The sequence below is a fragment of the Haliotis asinina genome, chromosome 9 (genome assembly GCF_037392515.1).
Source record: "Haliotis asinina isolate JCU_RB_2024 chromosome 9, JCU_Hal_asi_v2, whole genome shotgun sequence".
NCBI lineage: Eukaryota > Metazoa > Mollusca > Gastropoda > Lepetellida > Haliotidae > Haliotis > Haliotis asinina.
The window spans coordinates 55769339-55787110 of NC_090288.1; the positions used below are offsets into that span (position 1 = coordinate 55769339).

Sequence of the window (17772 nt, forward strand, 5' to 3'; positions counted from 1 at the left end):
GTCGGGATAAAAATATTTCAATAGTTTTACGATTATAGACCATGTATGTTTTTATTTGGTTGAAGAAACACAAGAACTTAACTTGAATGTAAAAAAGTATAAATTTCTATATTTCGTAAAATCGTTCGTTTCCGTCGTCTGCTAGCAAGTGCGCATGCCCGATTGATGAGACTGGGGACTTGACAGCAGTAGGGCATCTGTCAAGTAAGAATTTCAATGTTTACGGAACAATCTTACCATTGCGGTCCCTGAAAACGTGATAGCTCGTTTCTACTATGCTTGACCCGTCGTCTAGCGAAGAGGAGTCGGACAATGAGACCCTCGAAGATGAAAATTCAGACGTTCTCAGCCTACCCAGTGCTGAACAGAGAAGCTTATCAGCTAGTGGGGATAACCTAAGCGTGATGGGGGGTCATTCAAGATCTAACAGCATACGTCCGTCAAGCCCCAGTCCTTCACTCATCAGTGATAGAGAGAAAGCTGTAGAAGATGCAGAGAAACTCGAAAAGGAAGAAGAAGAGAGAAAGAAGAGGTTACAACTGTATGTGTTTGTAATGAGATGTATAGCCTATCCTTTTAATGCAAAGCAACCAACTGATATGGCAAGAAGACAAACTAAAGTAACTAAACAACAACTACAAACTATAAAAGAACGCTTCCATGCATTTCTCAGTGGTGAAACAAGTATCGTCGCAGATGAGGCCTTTACAAATGCAGTCCAGAGCTATTATGAAGTGTTTTTGAAAAGTGATCGAGTAGCAAACATGGTTAGAAGTGGTGGATGCTCAGCAAATGATTTCCGTGAAGTGTTCAAAAACAACATTGAAAAAAGAGTACGCAGCTTGCCAGAGATAGATGGTTTAAGTAAGGAAACTGTATTGAGTTCTTGGATGGCTAAATTTGATGCAATATACCGTGGTGAAGAGGATCCGAGAAAGCAACCACAACGCGTTGCTACTGCTACATCAGAGCTCATCCTTAGTAAAGAACAGTTATATGAAATGTTTCAAAATATCTTGGGAGTGAAAAAATATGAGCATCAAATTTTATATAATGCTTGTCAGGTAAGTGGATTTCTAAAATTTGTTATCAGTGCTAAAACTTACTGATGAAAGTTAAGGGAGGCTTGTCAAACCTTGTTAATAGAATATCATTGAAAGATTAAATGCTGTGAAAGAAAACGTAAAGACACACTGTAACTGTAACTGAGAAAGTAGATTTGAGTCTACAAAAATATTTTTTTTACTGCCCTAAATGATGCTACTGAGTACACGTCCTTGTTTTTGTTTCAGCTTTGTATGTCATTCTGTTAACATGGGCTCTGATGTAATTCAATTTTGTTACTAAACATTATGTCAGACAGTTATTAGATGGTGGTTTCATGTACTGAATCATGGTATACATCTTCCCTCCGTATGACACATGACCAAGTGACCCAATCTGGAATATCAGTTCTTACTTGTGTTTAGTTGGTCAATATACTGGAATAGACTAGAAGTGAAAAGTACATGCAGTGTGATTATGTATCATAACTGAGATCTTACCATGCCTCTGTTCCTATTTGGAGCATTAATCAGTCATGCCTCCCAAATGCATTACACCATTATTTATAAAATATACTGGACTAAGGTCTGCTGAAGTGTCAAACACTGAGTAATGGTGTTTTCACATCCAGGCAGGATTGCACATTTTGTTTTATTATGTCTTGAAAGTTCTTTTTTTAAAAGTTGGTGATCAAGCCTGTCACAGTAGCCAGAATTTGTGAAAACTTTCTTTGGATGTTCATCTTTGGATCTCGCACCAATTATATTCTAAATAGTGGCAGTGTAATGTGATGTGTCAAGTGTAAGTACTTTCACCATATGACACCATGTTGACCGTAAGTAATCCCAATTGTTTATGTTTGACAGTTATTCTGAAGTCTTAAGTGTCATGATATTATAGTATCAATGACTACCAGATAAACTAACGTCTGATGTATTGATGGGTTTTATATCTCTATTCCCACAATGCAGAAGTTCTGTCAGACATTTTTTTTCGTGTATAATATTTCCAATTGAATATGTTCTTTACTGTGGATATGAGCTGTGGAATTAATGTGAGAAACACCCATCTTAATTTACTTTCCTGAGAACCTTATTGGCCTGACAGTAAGTAGAGACTATTAACCTAGATTTTATACCTGTACGTTACCATTAAGGTTCCTGGCATATGTGTGATACAGGGATAGTTAATGGTTTTATCAGAAAGCTGTTGTGGTAGGATAGCATGTCATGGATATATGACAGTAGTGACACAAACGTGACTCTTAGCGCCAGGTGCTGTTGACAGGTGGCAGCGTTGTTGTGATGCCAGTTTCCGTTGCACAAGCACTTGTGAGCTGTACAAATATCAATCAGCTTGGTTGGAGATTTTGTTGCCAAGTTGTCTTATTGGCAGTATAGTGATCAATATCTTTCAAGGCACAGTCACAAATGTCTGCAGTTTAATATTTGATAATTTTTTCTTACGTTTTGATCATACTGTCTTGAAGATTGTCAAAATGAGTGATTTTGATTAAGCACATGAAGAAAAGAACCTATTCCATTTTGCCACATATGGCCATTCTGAGTTGAAATTTAAAATTCGCATCCTTGGTGTCCACACATTAGCATTTATTTACACTTTCAAGAAAGTTTCGTGGCAGCCACTTGAGAATGAAAGTGTAATGTTCACAATCTTATGTGACCCATTTCAATATCTTCAGGAAAGAATTATATTGTACATTTGTCTTTGACTTTCTTCAATGAAAGTAGTTTGGAGCTGAATCAAAATTGCATGTGTTTATACCCAATGACTTCTTGTTTTGCATATGTGAGGCTTATTACAAGGTCTGTTTCACTTTTATGCTTAATTGCGAATGTTTCATTGATCAGCTTACAACAGAGTGGGAACAAATCCCCCACTAGGTTTTTTCTGCCACATGGAACATTACCGTCATGTGTTGTGGTACCGGATATCAGCTTGAATATTTCATGTTAGGAGTCCAGTTACTGCTTTGTTTTTATTTCAGTCTTTTTTGGGTCGTGGCTGAGTTAACGTTATATCATTGGATATTAGATGCTTGATAGCATTTGAACTAGAAGTAAGTTTGTACGGATTTGATACATTCATGGACTCTAACTGAAAACTGATATGGAATGCAGAAGAATAGTGTAGTCAATACAGTGCTTGAAATCATGGAAACAGACCATGTTCCTTACATCTGTTGACAAAAATTTAAAGAATATTGATTTGCATGTGTACAAGAGAACACATTTCTAGGAAATGTTATATGTCACCTATGAAAACTGATTATTTTAGTACGACCAGAAATTATTGAGAATCTTAGGAACGTATTTGCTTGGATTTCTAGTATAAACAACCTTGACCAGCTATCAAGTGCTTGGTTTCATTCAAAAGAGACAACTCTGTTAATCCTTTTTCATTAGTTTGTGAAGAGTTATCCCCCTTTGTTTACTTGCCAGCAGATGACATTTTCAGTGATCCTCAGTATGGATGATTTAGAGAAGAGGAAGTGATTTTAGAGTATTATTACACGGACATCAGATCAGCTAAAGTGATTTCAAGTAGGAAAGGCATCCCTTTGTCCACCGTTTGCAAATGCATATGTCATTGAGCACCACCTAAGTGCATTTGAAGTGAATATGAACAGTGACCACTACACAGATTTTCTCGCGGGACATTTACTTCCATCTGCTTACATGTTCATGGAAAGTTTTGGATTTTCCAGCAAGATGACCCAAAACATCATTCGAAGCAATGACAGGCCTGGTTTCAAACCCAAGATCAGGCATTATTAGATTGGCCAAGCTAAACCCCTGACCTGAATCCAACAGAAAATGTTTGGAGACTTACGAATTTAAGCGTCTATGAGAAAAATCTGACAAGTATTGTTGAAGTGAAGGACAAGGTGGTCCGATATTGGGACAGTATGGACCATGATTTTTTAACCTCTTTGATCAGGAGTATGCCCCATCATATTGAAGCCTGCTTTGCTGCTTGCTTTTCTGCCCATGGTGACATGACAAATCTGGAGTTGAATTAGAAGTTCTGTGAATATTCACATATAATACATGAGTATGGAGTGAAAAAAAGATACAAAATAACAATCTCAGAATTCTCAATAATTTCTGGTCATTCTGTATGACTCGCTTTATGTTTCTTTTTGAGCCACGACAAGGTTTTAGCATCTCTTCCACCAGTCTGTAAAAACATGAAGCTGTCACACAGTGGTGAATCTGTAATATTGTTCCAAGTGCAACTGAACCCATGTGACTCACTCACTCATGACCCATTTCAGGGGACTGCGGGGTAGCATAGTAGTTGCAGTGGTCACTTGCCACACTGAAGGGGTTTAATTCCCCACATGAGTACAATGTGTGAAGTCCACTTCTGGTGTCCCCCTGTCATGATATTGATGGAATATTGCTAAAAGCACTGTAAAACTAAAACTCACTCACTAATGGTCATCTAGCCTCGATTAGGAACTTTTATACAAATAAACTGCAGCTATGAAACATCACTGACATAAAATATGTCATGTGACAAATTGAAAACATGATTATGAACATTCTGGATGGAAATATTATCAAGGTTGATAGCTATTTTTTGTCAAATCCAGGAGGGTTTTCATGTAAAAAAAATCTGTTGTGTCTTGAAATTTTGACAATGATGAAATGACCCAACATTTTATAATTTGATTTAGAAACTTGGTAAATGTGTTTTGTGTTACATTTGTCTATTTCTCCAAAAGAATTTTCAATGTTGAATTAGGGCAGCTGTGTGTCCTTGACTAGGCTATATGGGACGATTGGAGTTGTCTCCCATTAATCATAGCCAGACCATCCTCTGAGCTGCTTTGGTTTCAATGAGTGCTTGAGAGACAGTGGTATGGTAATGTGGCCAATCAAACTTTGATTAACCATGGCAGGCGGTCCCATGTTATTTCTAAAAATACAAGTGTTACTGCAGTAATGATCAATAGTCAAGGAAGCTGTTCTAACCTGATCAACTACATTCAAATGCATGACAGGGCACCGACCAACTCAGGACTGTTTTGAATGCATTTTTAAAGAATGGTTTGTCACAAGTACTGACAGAATAATTGATTTTGGCACAGTTTGTTTCCATATACTGTCATATCCTGAAGGTTGGTAAGATGAGGTAGTCTAGGATGATATATGTACACGTTTTATAAACCTTACAAGCAAACTGAATGCCCTGATATACTGGTCTCAATACGCGTGTGAGGCCCTCTATACTTTCCAAGCATTATGAATGTGATGTTCATTATCACATGTGTCTTAAAAATGTTCAATAGTAGGTCATTTTTATTAGTTTGATTAGTTTGATAATACTGTTAGTAGACAGATAAGGTCCTGATGGTTTTGTGAAATGAAAATAATCCAGATTTACACTTACATTTCCTGTTGACCTCACGGAAACAAGAAAAATATTTTGTTTTAAGGAACATTCATTATTTATGGCTTGGTGGATGATGCTGATTTTCATGGAGAAGCATATAGTACAGTGTAAGTTTTACATTTAGGCTGATACCATCCATATTTTTCAATTTTGTATTCAAACGAATCAGGAAAATGAGCCAGGATGATCGTTCATTCTAAGCATCATTTTCAGTATATTTTAGTGTTATAAAATTGCCTTGTATTACTGACTTACAGTAACAAATTATCATAATCTTACTTGACTCAGACTTCGGACAAGAGATGAAGTGACACACAGTGTGTTTCAAGATAATGGACCAGTAGTTGTATAATGCATCAGATACTGACTTGTTACTGTATTTGTTCCCCAATATTCATATTCATTACCCGGTATTCATGATATGTGTAATATTTGCTTGATTTTGGATTGGTTGGAGCCGTATTATCAACAGGCAATTTTATTAACAGCTTGTGACATTAAAAAACGAATAAACTCCCATTTTTTGTACTCTTTTAACAGTCACATGTTTACCACCTTACTTCGAAGAATGAAATTGCTATGTTATAAGCAATGTCAAATCATATTGTACATCAATCAAACATATATTTTGCTACTAGTAGAAAGTAGTTCAAATTTTGTAACACTGTGAATACAATCCTGAATAGCATTTATTCTTAGACTGTAGGATATGTTCGGAACAGGACACCACCATTTTTTGGCGTCACGGTAGTTTGAAAGTCGATTAGAATATGATTTGTTTTCAGCAAGTTTAAAGATCAAAACTACTTCCTACTCGTAGTTCAAAATGTTTTTGAATCATGACCAAAAAGATTTTGCATGTTACCACTTGTAGCAGAACTACAAAAATGATTTGTAACCATTATGACAAGTGATTTTGACAGAATCATCTATGAAAACAAGTTGTGTCTCAGAAAATATGCAAGGCAGGTGACAAGATTAAAGGGCAGTAGATTGTGAAAACATAGAGCTTTCATTTTTCAAAACAATTGTCACGTTTGCAGATTTAGACTTGAAATGAGTATACATGTATTTTAATGACAGGGTTTCATTTATAATGATGTCTGTAAATGATTTACACATATGTTCCCCCTAGAGTATATCTGATGTTTTAGGGAGGTCACAGGATAGTTTTTATTTTATTCATTTTAAATGTTTGTCCTTGTTACTCAATATTCATGATATGCGTCATATTTGTCGCATTGTGAATTCATTGCAGCTCTATATTTTGTGCAAACCTTTGATTTTTAGAAAATGATTTGTTTAACAGTTTTCTTCCATGATATGCCCGGGACCATTAGGGCTGCAGTGATTTGGTTTGATTCATTAAGAATTGAATCTGACACCTTAATTTTGATTTTTGATAACTGGTATCACTATTTCTAATTTGATATTTGAATACCTATTTGAATTATTTCCATGCAGTCAAAACGTAAATTTTACTCCAGCTCTAGCAATTTTGAGCACTAGAATAAGGTGAAACGTGATTGGTTGACGCCGGACTAATTATCCAGTGATTCTTGTTGGTAGTAGACATTGACAAGTTGACAAGGGATGGAATGGAATTGAGGTCTGGGTGGATCATTTCAGCCCTATAGTCAACATCCACTGTTTCATGATTTGATTTGATTCTTTTTAATACCACAGTGAGCAGTATTCCAGCTGTATGGTGGCACTATTTCACAATATAACCTTGGTTTCAAACACATAATGTCTAGGATGAAATAGTTACATCAGTATGTTATGTTGCAGGTGTTATCAAGAGATGCCATTAGCTATTGATACTTGGCAGGAAATTATTATCATTGTCTGTTATTGATTAAAGGTTCAACAGATCAATATTCCCGTGACCCATTGTGAACTGCTGGTAGCAGTTGATCCTCAGGGACCAATCCTGTTGGGAAAAAGCAACAAGAGATTGTGTCCTCACAACATGGATGCTTGCTCTTAACATCGATCACTGGATTCGGACAGGATGTGTGATAAATTACCATCATACAACTGGAATATTGCTGTATGTGGTGTGAAAAACAGACAGCAATATATTATATGGACTGGATAAAGTTTTGTTTATTCAGCCTTATTACTTTTCCTATTGTTATCAATAGTCTATTGCAGTAAACTACTGCAGTAGTGATTGTCTATTGCGACATAGTATCGCAATACTATTACAGTAATTGTTTTCTCCTTGATTTGTATCGTTTGAAGTATTTTCCCTAGCGAATGTATAGTTTATATGAAATTAAAACAGGTTGAAGTAGTTTCAGTCTCTTTTAATAACTGATAAGAAACTTAAAACACAAATCAAGAAAACAGTTAAAACACACAGTCACTGGCCAAAAGTGAGTTTGCAACGGTGTGACGTGACGGAATTTCCTGATTTTGTATCTCAGATTTAAAGCTCAATAACTTTATGAACTGAAATGGTACTTGCATGAAATTTTCAGTACTTTGAGATATGACCCCAGCCTCTAAGGACCTGTGGAATTCTAGCGGGAATACTGTCGTACAATCTCCTGATGTATGCGAGAGAGATCGCTCCATATTTCCCCGACAATCCGAATTAGGTCATCTCTGTTTCTGATCTCGTGAACTCATCTTTTCAGGCAATATTTCAGAGTTTTCCACACATTTTCTATTACAATCAAGTCTGGACTTTGAACTGGCCATGGCAAAGTACGAATTCCGTTGTCATTTTTCCACTGATTGGCTCGTAACAAAACATGGCATAGGGTGTTGTCCTCTTGAAAAATCCATGGTCTGTTTGTAAAATGTCTAGTAATAACAGGCCACAAATTTTCATCAAGAATGTTAATATACTTGTTTGTGTTCATATTGCCATCAACAGAAGTGAGTGTCCCAACACCATGGTAAGTGATGCAGCTTCAGAACATCACCAATATCACTTTCTGGTTTCACGATTGCGGTGAAAACCCAAACATTCGGGGAGTAATCTATCATTTTTCTTCCTCCAAACAAAACTTTCTGATCCCTTCCGATTTGCACTTCAGTCTCCTCACTGAAAATAATTTGTTTCCAGTCATCTCTTCCCCACTGCAGTTTAGTGCGGCAAAATCTGAGTCGGCGTTCTCTGTTCACGGATGATATGGTGATTTTCTTGGAAACAAGATGTCGTTTGTAGCCTTGGGCAAACAATCGCCTTCAAACAGTTTGAGTAGAAATTGTTTGAGGAATTAATGCATTTAAACTGTCAGTATTGTCCCTCAAACTGGTTGACAAGACGAAATAACTTCCTATCACTGCATAGTGATGATTTTCTGGGCCAACTGCTTCTCGGTCTGTTTTCACATGTGTCGCGAAAACATTGTAGAAATTTCTGGACTGTTCTAGGGTTATTTCTGACTATTTCTGCAATTTAATAGCTCGATGTCCGTTGTTGGGGTAAAGAAACAATTATTTGTTTCTGATCGGGTGTCAATTGACGACCGTCAGCAGGCATGTGAAGCAGACGACAATAATTGTGAACAAGGGGGAAGTAACTGTGGCAACCGGTGTTAGACTGGATTTGGACCCTATAAAATGACGATTTATGTTCATAAACAGAGACGCGAAATGATTATTCTTCACCTGACGTCCACACCATATTCAGCGCAGTCAGTTTTGCAAACTCACTTTTGGTCACTGACTGTAAACTCAAATAAACTGCAAGTCTGCACCAAAACAATAAACAAGTCAAAGTGAATGAGTCTGGTACTTTGTATTTTGTACTGTACATTTATCAGTTGAAGTCATTTGCTAAACTGTCGATAGTCACAGATACTATCGATACATCAATAGTTTTTTCATTTCTACCATCAATCAATTGCTATTATAGATTCAACAATTGTAATCCATTGATAGTACGATTCATTGCTACAGCCCAACTAGTAGTGTAAGGATTAATTGAAACAATCGAAGATTGGTCACAGTGACTTCACGACCATGTAGTCGATCACATTTTCTCCTAATACTGAACACAAGTGATCTGTTGTCTTAGTCTCTGAAACACCTGATGATGGAACATATCTTCATAGGTGTTGGGCCTGAAAACAAGTTTAATTCTTAGAAAACTCACTTCACTAACTGGAATGCCATGACTGAATATTTCCTGAAGACTCCAGGAAGTGTATATTCATGATATGATAATCATCAGTTTAAGTTAGTCACCATGTCATACCAGGGATTGAAAAATCCCATTACCCGATGTCTGGGGCAAGTCAGTTTTCATTTTGGGCAATCAAATAATGGTATCTTACTTCTCCGTGGACTGCTAGATAATTTCTACTGATGATTTCAAACTGCCAATAAACTTGGATTTCATTTCATATCTGCTCATAATGAAGCTATTACATTTCGCAGAAATAGTAATTTAGAACTATCGTTCTTTGAAAATTTATCACTCTTCCATAAATAGCCCAGTAAACATTTACATCAAACAGTGTGTCATAAAATCAGGACAAGTGGAAAATTAGTCAGGATAAGTTACTTTTTTGAAGTCATTTGCCCTATGGCAAGTTGCTTTTTAAAAAAATTGAACCCCTGTATACACATCAGCAATAACAATATGCAGGGATTGGGAAAGGCAGGAGCCATTGGCCATTTTGCACATTGGAATGAAAAAAGGCACATTAAAATTTGGAAGTTTACTGTTGATACAAGGGCAGTGGCCCATTCAAAATTCAGGAAATGGCTAATAATCTTGAAAATGGACCAATGTCAAAGTTTTCTTTCCCAATCCCTGAATATGGATAGGAAATCTGAAAAATGAAGCTAACTTTTTTCGATGATTGTTTGTTGGTAATAAAGCAATCATCAATTGTAAGATTTTAACTAATTCCCATCACTACACCCTTCCTATTGTAAACACCAACTGTTGTTGACAGGATTTGTGAAAGTGACCAAAATTTTAATGATTTTTACTTCACAATATACACTGGCACATATAACAGCTATGTCAGTGTCAGTTTGCACTGAAGGAAGGGAGTCTGTTAGCCTTTTGTGCAGTTTAAAGCTTGTACGTTATGCAGTTTTGTCTAAGAATTAAAAATGGAAACAACAGTTGTGAATGAAAGTCTGTACATTTTAACTTAGGCAGTAGAGATAATTACAAAACTTCATATATTATTGGGCTCAACATACCAGTTTTCAAGTAAAAAATGTATGTCGTTTTTAAAACATATTGTGGTATTCTGATAATACTGTGTAATCAGAGTAACATGTGTTCTTTAGGATGGAAAGTAGTCATCGAGGTGTTGATTACCTAACACTTTTCTTTAAGTATTCAGCAAACAGTATGAAACACACATTACCACTAAACAATAACGTACCTGAAAAAGTACTGTACGAACGTAAACCAACATTGATGCTGGTTTTGTGTTCATGTCTCAAACTCCAGCCTCATGCAGAAGTATCACTTTCAGATAAATTTAATCAATAATGAGAGCAAGACAGATCTTGTTTTCGCAGTTGAGAAGAACATTGCATAATTCTGAACTTCAGCTTGCTTTTGCCTGGCAACTACATCCTGGTTACTGAGCTAACACATTCAATGTGATGTAAAGCATTAAACTTCAAACTTGTTTGAATTTGAGTTTATGTTTGTTGGACAGAATGATATCACAGATTATCTGTGAAATGAATTATCTTGTAGGATAGTGTGAGGTTCCCAGTAATTGGACAGCATTTCCCAAACACCACAACGATCAACAATAGTGTGGGCCTGCACGTGGGTTCATGAACTGTGACGTGTGATTGTATTTCAATCGTAATCAGTCTTGTCCTTGTTTTTGTTGAGTGAATGTCTTGTGTTTGTATGTCTGTGTTGAGTGTTATGTGGGCCTGAAGACCTTACAGTAGCATCACACAGAAGCCAACAGATTAAGATAGAAATCACCATGCATTGCTTATTAATGCCTTGCTAATTAATGATACTGGCAGGCTGGTGGATGCATGTCATTGCAGATTGGTTAGATAGGTGCTCGTGATGTCAATCACTGGATGACTTGGTCCACACTTGATTGTCTAGACTGCTGTAATATATGATGACAAACAAGTTTTTAGCGTTGACAACTTCTTTATTGCAACAGATTTGTCTTCATCATACCTGCAACTGAGATGCCACTCATAGAAGGAGTTCTAATATAACTGGAACTTTGTTAAGTGTAGCAATGATCGTCAAAGATCATTGAACACCTGAAATTTTAATGGTGCTTCGTTTTGTTTCTGTGTCAGTATGCATGAATTCTTTTACAACTCTTTTATTATTTACTTTTTTATTTACTTTTTCTTCTTTTTAAACAAACCAAACAAACAGAACAGAAGTTAACTGGCACTGCAAATTTTCAAGCCGCTATCCAAGGGGCAAGCAGAGGCATTGCACCAAGGGATTGATGGGGATGTTAATGTGATCGTTACATCTAATGCATGCTGTTGATGCTGAGTATTACAAGAGGGAGTTTCACTGTCATTATGCTGTCAACAACACTACCACAACTCACAGTGCTGTGTATTACGACACAACTACTGTAGAAACTGCAGCCCACTGTGACTGTCATGGTCGCTCTCCGTCTCATCAGACACACACAGCTCAGCTTCATTAGAAAAATGCTATTGACCTTTCCGTCACGATGTGTGGGACGATAGTGAGGTTTCACCTCAGGAATATCCCTGACTGATGGATGTTGGTGAGGACTAATCTTCTGTACCGAGGAGGCATTAAGCATGATGTATCAATCAGCATTTTTCAACAAGATATGTGCCATAGACATGATTTTTTGATAATATTCAGCAGCAACCAGTATGAATTTCTACTTAGCAAATCCTCCAGACAAAATTGATATGAATACTTCAGTCGATAATGTATTTTTGGCAGACAACGAGCGAGTTGAACGTCTTTATGACTATAAATTCTAAGAAGTTGAGTAAGCATGGGCCTCATGCATCATATTTCTTGATGCCAGTGTCTCGTACAAATTTCTTGGTCTAAGTGCTTTCGGAAATATTGCTTGATCTTGGTGCCTTGTATATGTTCTTTGATGTTAGCTTTCTTCATATTCTTTTCTTTGTGTTAGTTTCTCTCATATGTACTGCTTGATTCCAGTGTCTCATGCATGTTCTTTGATCACAGTGTTTCGTAGGTTTTCTTTTTGTCACATAAATATGTTCCTTGATCTGAACACATTCCTTGATGTAATGTCTCTTCTATATTACATATTCATTTGTCGAAGTGTCTCTCTGAGCTTAGAGTGTTGTCAATTCATTTTTTTCTCAGAATGTCTCACGGACAGATTCCTCGATCTCAGTATCTCTTGGACACATTCCTCTCAATTTGGTGTCTTTTGGATATATTCTTCTATCATAGAGTCTCTTGGGCACATCCCTCGATCTTACTGTCTTTTGGACATATTCATCTATGTTAGAGTCTTTTAGACACATTCTTCGATCTTAGTGCATTTTGGAGATATTCTTCAATCTTAGAGTCTTTTGGACGCATTCCTAGATCTTTGTTCTTTTGAACATATTCTTCAGACTTAGAGTCTTTTGGACACATTCCTTGATCTTAGTGTCTTTTGGACACATTCCTAAATTTTAATGTCTCTTCTAGTTTATCCTTTGAGTGTCTCTTCACATATTCCTTTGCCTTACCGTCTCTTACACATTCCTCAATCTTAGACTGTCTCTTCTACTTCTCATAGTTGCCTGAATCAAGGTAATCCTTTGACAGTAAGTAAGGAGGGTTATTTGTTTCATGTGACTTCTGTGGCTGTACTGAACATTTTCACAATATGGGTTATGCTTTATGTAATTGTAAGACTACTTATATGTATCATTAGATACTTAACAGTTTTACCAGTGTGACATATGTTGCATTTGACCACTTTCTAAATGGCATCGTGTAGTCACAGTTTCACCATAGACAAAGACACCATACATAGCTGTGACCATCACAATTGATTGATCAACAAACTGGCCACATTTGACATGGAATTGGTGTGAGTAGCTGTCTGAATTTAGCCCCATTTACATTGTTTGTTGAAAGGGTTTTAGTTGTCACATCCGTCCTGTTTCCTCCAATGGGAACCTGGCATGACAATATAAAGCAATGTCCTATGGCACAGTATTATTTGGGAATTAAGTAATTTCATGTTTGCATTTATTTCATAATTTACAATATATATTTGTGGAAGTTTGGACTGTAGGCATCATGAATGGTATCTCTTGAACTGGAGGTGGAGACTGCAGATAAGAAATAATGTAAACACATTTTAGTTGGCTCATTTTCCATTAATAATGACTAAAGTTCATTACTGCAATTGATTGATAACTGTTGCCCAGGGAAACTGACCCCTTGGAAAGGGGACATGGATTGTTTAAGGTGCTGCAATTCTCGGTGCACGGTTATGTCCCTTTGGCATGCAAGGAACCTAAGATTTAGGGTTTGATTCCTGGTTCACTTTGTCATGTTTCAAGGTTTGAAAGCAACTGAACTATGTGGATTAACATCATGAAGTTAATGTATATTATCAGTCTGTGATGAAAAAATCCTGTCTCTTCATTTCTATACACATGAGAACGACGACCCATGTTCGATTCTCACATGGGTACAGTTTGTGAAGCCCATTTCTGGTGTTCCCCCACCGTGATATTACTGGAATATTGCTAAGGCACCATAGAACTAAACTCTCAATGACTGTATACGTAAGTGTTGATGTATTGACTTCCACTAACATATCTTACTGCACTGATAGAAGTTTGATGACCTGCTTACACCTAAACTCATAGACTGCTGATTTCCCATTTTCACAGTTTGGTTGGACCTTTAGCATACTGAATTGTTTTTACACTTCTTGAAAACATTTGCTTGCTGGATAATTTGTTAAGCATGTGATACTATCAATCAAAATATGTCATGTGTTCTGACTTAAAAGCTATGGTAAGGATGCGCCTTTGCTGAATATAGGCATGAAAATGGACTGTTTCCTGAGCAACAGTTGTTGCAACAATTGCCTTGCGAAATAGAACTATTGTTGTGACACACACTGCATGGGTTGATTTACTTCAGTTGTTTTTATTAAAATACCTCAAAAACAATTTTTCAGTTGTTTGATTGATCTATACATTGATGTTCAGATCAAAATTAGACTTTATAAGACTACAACACTCTTCACTGTCATCATTCATCAGCAAAAATAACAGTGCTAGTAATCATGGGGATTGGCTTTGTGGGTTATGATAATGAAATGTTTAGGCCGGCAACCTGACTTATTAGTGAGGAAGTGACTAAGCAAAGCACCCTGATTATATTTGAATGCTAATCTTCTTTTCTCACAAAGTAATATAGCCATTGAAAACATTGTTTCTAGCATAGGACACTTGTGACAGTCAGGTTCTGCTATTCACACAGAAGGTTGACAGTAATCAGTTGAAGATTGATAGTGGCTTGCTGTTGTACTGTAGGCTGTGGTATTGATCTCAGCCAGCATTCCTCTCTGTGTCAATACCACATATACTTGTCAGATTGTCTTGATATCAATGGTAACATGTGTAGACAATCACACCATCAGCATACCATGATTGTGGATTTTGGAATATTCAGCAGTAGAATTGTTTTTGATGTGTGAAGCGATGGTACTGCTGGGTTAGAGGTGATCATTTGCCACACCAAAAACTCAGGTTCAGTCTATATGTTCCAGGACATGATACTGCTTGAATATTGCTAAAAGAGCAAAAACATATTCATGTTTTGCCGAAAATAGTCATGATATTCATTTAAGCCTTGAAAAGGATCCTACTATGAGGAATTTGCCTTGAAAAAGGCATGAATTTATTTTGAAAAACTATTTAACAAGTAAAAACTACTTTGCCAATATGTAAAACCTTTTCAGAACAGTGACATAGCTTATCAGTCCCACATCTGACCAAACTGGTGTTTATCAGTCTTTTATTGTCTGCCGCAGAACGGGGAACAATGTATTCAGCAGCGTCTACATCTGTCCGTCCTTATGTCCCAGTTAACGTGATATCTCCTGAACTGTAGTACCCATTGACTTCAAATTTGGTGACAACCTACATTAGGGGATGACCTTATATTCAAGGTTACCTTGACTTTCTGACTACTTTCCAAGCTCTTGTTAACCTTTTGACAGCCTACATTGGGGGATTACACAGACATCAGTTGATATTGGTGACTTTGATCGTATATTCAATGTGACCACGACACTTTCTTCTCTTTTCAAACTTGCGCTAACGTGATATCTCATAAAACATGGCAACCAATGTTGACAGCCTTCATTAGATGATTATGCAGATACCAGTCATTTCATGCATCTTGTACAGTGTTCCCAGAAATTATTGAGAAAATCTTTGTTTTTTTTCTAATGATGCTAAGATTGGAAAAAGGGCTTTCACTATGCACTAAACATACTAAATAAGGGAGACAACTCTTGAAGGCTAAGAAGGCAGCTCATTACGTCAAGAGTTATCTCCCTTGTCTGAGCAGACAGCTTCCTGTGTTGACATGGCAGAATTTACAGCAAGAGAGAAAAGAAAGCTCATTCCAGATGATTTTGAAAGGGGTGAGGCTGATGCTAAAGTGTTAACTTGTAGACATGGTATTCCTCTGTCTACAGTATACAGAACTTTGAAGAATATTCAAACAGGAACCGGGATAGAGCACAAAGCAGGGGCAGGCCGGCCTAGGAAATTCAGTGTTGTGGATCGCCGAAGACTTGGGCAGATTGTGAATAGGGGCAAATTGAAAAGTGTTGAGAACATCAGAAATGAAATGATTAGCAGAGGAAGTCCTCAGGTATGCAATGAAACAGTTAGGCAGGAATTACAGAGACTTAATTGGGTGAAAAAACGTGGAATTCCCTCGCCGTTGATGAAAGATGCACAAAAGGAAAAACATTTTAACTGGTGTCGGGCTCATGAAAATCAAGATTGGGATAATGTTTTCTTTTCGGATGAAAGTTCTGTTTGGCTTTTCCCTAATTGTGTGAAAATTTGGACCAAAGATACTGTCAAACCTATCTACCAGCGACCAAAACATAGCCCGAAGTTTCACATGTGGGGTGGCATATCGGCTCGCGGAGTGACGCCATTGTGTGTTTTCACGGGAAACTTGACAAAAGAAAGATACGTTGACATTCTAAATGGTCACCTTCTTCCGACAGCACAAACATTGTATTAAGATGATTGGATTTTCCAGCATGATAATGACCCAAAACACACTGCGCGCTACACAGTGGCAACAGTGGTTGTCGGGCGAAAATGTTCAAGTTTTAGACTGGCCCAGTTACAGCCCAGACCTAAACCCAATTGAGAATGTGTGGGGAGTCATGAAGGACAGAATAAACCAAAAGGGACTGAGAAATATTGAAGATATGAAGGCCGAGGTGGTCCAATATTGGGATACCCTGTCACACGATTACCTACAAACTTTGATGGGTAGTGTGCCTAGGCGTATTCAGGCATGCATTGCTGAGCAAGGAGGTCTAACAAAGTACTAAAACAAGACTGAGACTGTAAAAGGATGATGTTTTAACATGTTTATGTAAGTAAAACGCCAGAAGTTAATAAACGTAATGAGTTACATGACCCAACATGATTCTCAATAATTTCTGGGAATACTATATGTGACCATTTTCTTCACTAATTCATGACAAGGGAATTACACTACAAAGTACATTTATGAACAGTGATTCTTTCCCAAAATAAATACTAGCATTGACTTATTCTTGCTATGACTTTGAGGAGGTTGTACTCTTTAGATGTGGGTGGCCTTAATCTTTGCGAGCTAACCAAACAGAAAATAGCCATGGTTCGATTGAGGACTGTGTAGTTGTCATCTGTGTTGTAGCTTTATCAAGCCTTATTCAATGGCCCAGTGGTCTGAATTTCTGCAATTTTCTGTGCAAAGTTCACTTCCTTTGGCGTAACAGAAACCTTTAATAATTTGACTTGATGATGTTTTTAGGTTCCTAAGTTCAGTGGTTGAAGTCCGAAACCTGCATCTATTCAAGTTGACAGGTCTCTCTGTTAGAGGGGTTTTGTCACTCTGTAATGTACTGTCAGGAACAGGTCGGTTAGGTATGTGGTTTGTAGGGGGAGCAGCCAGCCATGGTACAACTGAAGCAAACAAGCAAGCAAAATCTTCCATTACCCGAAACAAAAAAATAGCTGAACAGAAGGTCAGTGATAATAAAATGTCAAGTGAGCCTTCACAGAATATATTTCACTATAATTAATGAGACGATCAATGACGAT

The 17772-nt window shown here is 37.1% G+C and overlaps 1 protein-coding gene across 2 annotated transcripts in view; it reads left to right on the forward strand.

The window, feature by feature from the left end:
* Positions 1 to 146: 146 nt before the first annotated feature.
* The window catches only part of LOC137296187 (calcium-dependent secretion activator 1-like), a 107038-nt gene continuing 89412 nt past the window's right edge, over positions 147 to 17772 (forward strand). For both annotated transcript variants that reach the window (XM_067827904.1, XM_067827903.1), the window contains exon 1: positions 147 to 1064. In XM_067827904.1, coding sequence (XP_067684005.1) covers positions 276 to 1064 — 789 coding nt within the window. In that variant the 5' untranslated portion in view covers positions 147 to 275. The remainder of the gene's footprint in view (positions 1065 to 17772) is intronic.